The 4822-nt window shown below is 49.3% G+C and overlaps 1 protein-coding gene across 2 annotated transcripts; it reads right to left on the bottom strand.

Annotated features, from left to right (window-relative positions):
- Positions 1 to 2359: 2359 nt before the first annotated feature.
- PSORS1C2 (psoriasis susceptibility 1 candidate 2) lies at positions 2360 to 4175 on the bottom strand. Of its 2 annotated transcripts, none has more exons than XM_035030629.1 (3): positions 4084 to 4175; positions 3715 to 3833; positions 2360 to 3096 (listed from the first exon to the last, which is right to left on the bottom strand). In XM_035030629.1, the coding sequence occupies exons 2-3, from the start codon at positions 3767 to 3769 to the stop codon at positions 2741 to 2743; spliced, it is 411 nt and encodes a 136-aa protein (XP_034886520.1). In that variant the 5' UTR covers positions 3770 to 3833; positions 4084 to 4175; the 3' UTR covers positions 2360 to 2740. The 2 variants fall into 2 exon arrangements, with proteins under 2 accessions (XP_034886520.1, XP_034886521.1); XM_035030630.1 differs by having other exon boundaries at positions 3715 to 3816; positions 4084 to 4169.
- Positions 4176 to 4822: the final 647 nt, after the last annotated feature.

Genomic DNA, 4822 nt, shown 5'->3' with positions numbered 1-4822 from the left:
CAACCTCCGGCTCGCGGGCGCAGGGGCAGGTCCGGCCCGGAGTGGGCGGCGGGCAGCTTCGCGCCTGCGCCTTCCCCGGAGCCCCACAGCCCCCTCACCCCGTCCGCCCCCTCCCGGCCGGACCCCCAGCCGCGGGGCTCCGGCCCTTCCTCCTGGAAGCCTCCCCTGACTACTGCAGCTCCCCGCGACTCCTTCTGAACTTACGGCGTTTATTGCCAAGGCTATTTGGTGCTTACTCATAGAATTATTTAGTCACATGCATCCTTACTGTGTGTGACACTGTAATTTAACTTTTCATGCAAATCCTTTCTTCCCCAGCTGAATGTTAAGCTTCCTGAGGGCGGGAACTGTATGTTTTTTTATTTTCTATATTCCCCCGTGGCACCTGGCATTGATGGAATTAATTATTAATAATAATTAATAATATTAATTTATTAAAAATAATTAATAATTAATTAATAATTAATTAATTAATTATTAAGGGAATAAATTTCGTGAACTTAGTCCACTTCGGGGCCTATTAAATTCTACTAGGCCCACCCCTACAATTCTTATATGTTCTAGGATTATTTCTAAACTCTAAAATTAGGTTTGGTTTGGTTTGGTTTTCAAACTGATCACATACAGATTTGGATGGGATTGCCACATAAACAAATTGGGTCCTAAGTGGTGAACACTCAATTTCTTTTAACCCCTCTTCAGCCCCCATCCCGGTAAGCCACTTGATTGACCTTAGGCCACTGAGATCTCTGGGCTCCTGACTTTTGAACTTCCCTGCTCTAATATTCCCGTAAAGAATTTGTTTAAATTATGTATGCCTTACACATTTTTAAGTCAACAGCTAACATTTTTAATCATAAGTTTAAATAGTGCAAAGAGGGCACCTGGGTGGCTCAGTTGGTTAAGCGACTGCCTTCGGCTCAGGTCATGATCCTGGAGTCCCTGGATCGAGTCCCGCATCGGGCTCCCTGCTCGGCAGGGAGTCTGCTTCTCCCTCTGACCCTCCCCCCTCTCATGTGCTCTCTCTCATTCTCTCTCTCTCAAATAAATAAAATCTTTAAAAATAAATAAATAAATAAATAAATAGTGCAAAGAGTATACTTTCCAGGGAATTGTACATACTCACCTGTTAAAAGTCACATCACTCTTTCAAATGTAGCAGATAGAATTTAATATGCCATAACATTTTTGTATCCACAATGCCTTTTTAATAAGTGAGCAAACCCGGGCGCCTGGGTGGCTCAGTTGGTTAGGCGACTGCCTCGGCTCAGGTCAGGATCCTGGAATCCCAGGATCGAGTCCCGCATCGGGCTCCCTGCTCAGCGGGGAGTCTGCTTCTCCATCTGGCCCTCCTCCTTCTCATGCTCTCTGTCTCTCATTCTCTCTGTCTCAAATAAATAAATAAAATCTTAAAAAAATAAAAATAAATAAGTGAGCAAACCCTTTAAACAATCAGCAAATTTAACTTATATTTCTGTTTAGTTTTTTTCATTCCACTCTCCCTACAGTTTTATCCTAATGAAATACATTTCCATTGTATCACTTTTTTTGGTATTTTGTTGTATTTGGGGGAAGTCCTTTTGTATATCTCCGTAACAAAAATATGTATATAAATTGAAATGTATTTCCTGTGACTATAAGACCCTAAGTGCTAAAAACAATTACTCTGCAGCAGGTTTATTACTACAATTATTACAAGACACGATTTGTCAAAACTATAAATATTGACGGTAATGATTAAACAAAAAAGTAAGTTCTTATTTAAGATGCATCTCTTAAGTGAGATGGAAAGGGCTGATCTGTTCCCCACTTTTATTTGGTGACTCCAGGAAGAGCACTCTGGTCCCGTTCAGGGTGAGCAAGAGAGCCAGGCCTTTCTCCATCTAGAGGGAGAAGTGCGGTTTGTTAGTGGAGGCAGGTGGAAAAGGAAAACACAGTACAGTCCTCAGGCAGGTTCATTTTAGGAAGGGATACATACACTTCTGGAAATTGATCCTCTTAGAACTTAGTCCTGCCCACATGCCTTTAAGAAAGTTTTCATGTTCAGCCAGGAGTGTGCAAACCATAAGCTATTAAAAAGAGACTTAATTTGGTTTCTCATTGTCCAAAATAGGAGTTCCAGAATGGGAGAAATGTGGGTCCGAATGTCCTTGTTACTCGATAGTTATATTTCCAACTTCCTCCTGCTGAGCTCCACATCCTTATGCATATGGACAAGACAGGAACTCAGACTACTTCCAGATCTCTGTAGGTTTGTGCTCTGAGGAGGGCATCTCAATATTCAAAGACCTAATCATTGGCAAAGAAGCAGACGAGATTCAAAATTAAGAAAACACAGATTTTATTTTTCCATTTTATGGAAGTACCATCATGGTCTCCTGATAGTTCCCAGCTGTAGGCCACCAGATGACAGCAGAGAACACGGCACCACCAGCCTGGCCCCAGGAGCCCCAGGGGTGGGGAAGAGGGAGGAGATGGGAAGCAGGTAGAAGGGAGAGGACTGGACATGAGGTAGGGGTGTATGCTTTAGCTGTCAGAGAAAAAAGGAGAGGAAATATGGGGCGGATCTCAAGAGTGGACAGAAAATATTGAGAATGACACTTTCAGAGTTCAGAATAAAACTGAAAGAATGAGGAAGGAAATTGAGGCTGATGGGAGAATTGAAGAGGAATCAGAAGGGTACAGATGGGCTTGAGGGGCACTCCGCCTGGAGGCCCAAGATGTCTCTGGGGGAATCCCTTTATCTGTACTCTTCCCGGGGTGGGTCAAGGTCTGGGTCCTCTTGAGATCCATGGTCCACTTCAGGGGCAGGTGGCCAGGGGTTTTCTGGAGGCTGGGGTCCTGCTGGCCAGGGGTCATCAGGTCGGGGAGGTTGAGGGGGATCGGTTCTTGGGGGCTCAGGAGGCCAGACTCCAGATTCCGGCAGGTCTCTCCAGGGACGACTGGGGCCTGGAGGTGGAGGGTCCTCAAAGAGAGGGGGTGGCCCTGGCCAGGGATCACCAGGGATTGGGGGTCCCTGAGGCAATGTTGGGGAGCCCTCCTCCTCTCCAGCCTCTGTGGGTGGGGGTGGGGGGTGCTCTCCGCTGCCTGAGATGCCTGTGGAGGAAGTAGGAGAAAGGGAAAAGGTGGTGAGGGCCAGATCCCTCCTCCCCCAGCTATAGACTCTGGAAGCAGAGCCTCTCTGGGGTGAACCACAGCCTGAGCTGACACACAAACCTGAAAGGTAACTCTCAAAGAGCTCTCCACACATTTACAAAATACCAAGTGATCTTAAAATGACATAAGAACCTTGACCAGAATCATTAACTTGACCAACTTTAAACCGACAGGAGCTGACATAAGCTCCATCCAACCCTGGTTGGGACTCCCACTGGCGTGGCCTCTGTGCTGGTCTACACCTCCAAAGCCATCCACACCTTGGGCCCATGTGGCAGCCAGACCCCACCCTCTGCAAACACATCCACCCTCCACACAGTCCTCAGCTGTGATGAATACTCACCCACACACCTGGATTCTGACCTAAATTGCCACATGTACCTACACTTGAACCAGCAAAAACATTGAGCTAAAATGCACTTTTCTGCATCACCTTCAACCTCTTAACTCTTCCCCTCATGCGAAAACCCAGAATCTTCTGGAATCTCCTCCATATCTATGCATCCAATTCACCCTTGCCTCACTTGACATTGCAGCCCTGGCCTGTTCCCAGCTTACCTCCGGCATACAGGTAAAGGACCAGGATCCCCAGCAGCCTCCAGTTGAGCATCATGGCTGTCTCCTGGCCCCCAAAGTTGGGGGTGGGCTGAGTCTAGGTGCCTGGGAACCCCAAGAGGCTTTATAGGGGAGGAGCGAGAGGAGGTGTCAAACCTCTGGGGAGGGGCCAGCCCAGTGACACAAGGAATCCCATTAGAACCTGCTGGTCAAACCTGTTTGGAAGGCCATGGCTAGCGCGTAACCTCTGACTGCGGCGTCCCTCATTTTGGGACCCAGCCACCCCAGCTCTATCAATGACCTGGACCTTGGTCACCCCACCCCTGTGTTCACATCCTCCTCCACACACACCCTGCAGGAATCAATACCCACCTGTCATCTCTATAATCACAAGGACTTTACATTTCATCCCTTGAAGCCACTGGAAGCCGAGGAATGGGAGCAAACCATGCGTGGGGAAGCAGTGTAATCACAGGGGCCAGGAGGCAGGACGCCGGGGCAGGGGCAGGGACAGGTGCTCCTCCTAAACACACAGGATGCAGCTAGGATGGTCTCAGCCAGTACCCTGAGCCTCCCCCTTGGGACTCAGTTTTGTCCTTGCAACTTCCCTCCCCTCAGGACTGGGCCCAACGTGGTGCTGCTTTCTAGCATGTGCCTCCCTCAGGCACCCAGGGGGCCTCCCAAGCGGTGATATCCAAAGAATTTCATCCAGGAGCCACCTGGGGTGATGGCAGGTGAGGATTCCTAATCCCCACCCCAGAGCACGTTCCAACAGTCACAGCCCAGCGGCTCAGGAGGAAGCTGCCTCTGCTTCCTGTCCATCTCCGCCTCTTCCTCCTCCCTCTGGAATCCTGCTCCACGCTGGCTACTGCCCTGGTCCTCGGTGCCAGCTCTCTGTGCCCTCCCCACCCCTGTCCTTCAGACCTCAGTCCCAGTCTTGGCTAAGTCTCTCAGGGAGCCCCGGAACGTCTTCCTCAGGAAGGCCTCCTCTGGTCTGGAGGTCTAGTGCGCCTCTCAGAAGTAATGCCTCCCAAACAGAACTCCTTTCCTCCCCAGGCTGTTCTCCACCTGGTCGGCTCCCTCTGTGGCTCACTTCGAAGCCTTCATTCTG

This window comes from Mirounga leonina, unplaced genomic scaffold (assembly GCF_011800145.1).
Source record: "Mirounga leonina isolate KUSES-001 unplaced genomic scaffold, KU_Mleo_1.0 Mir_366, whole genome shotgun sequence".
Classification (NCBI taxonomy): domain Eukaryota; kingdom Metazoa; phylum Chordata; class Mammalia; order Carnivora; family Phocidae; genus Mirounga; species Mirounga leonina.
The sequence above is the reverse complement of the archived record's forward strand: the minus strand, read 5'-3'. Positions and strand labels throughout refer to the sequence as shown.

Coding starts and splice junctions, on each gene's coding strand:
- PSORS1C2 (XM_035030629.1), bottom strand. CDS start 3,769: ATGATGCTCAACTGGAGGCTGCTGGGGATCCTGGTCCTTTACCTGTAT. Junction 3,097..3,714: donor CCTTTACCTGTATGCCGGAG/GTAAGCTGGGAA, acceptor CTTCCTCCACAG/GCATCTCAGGCAGCGGAGAG.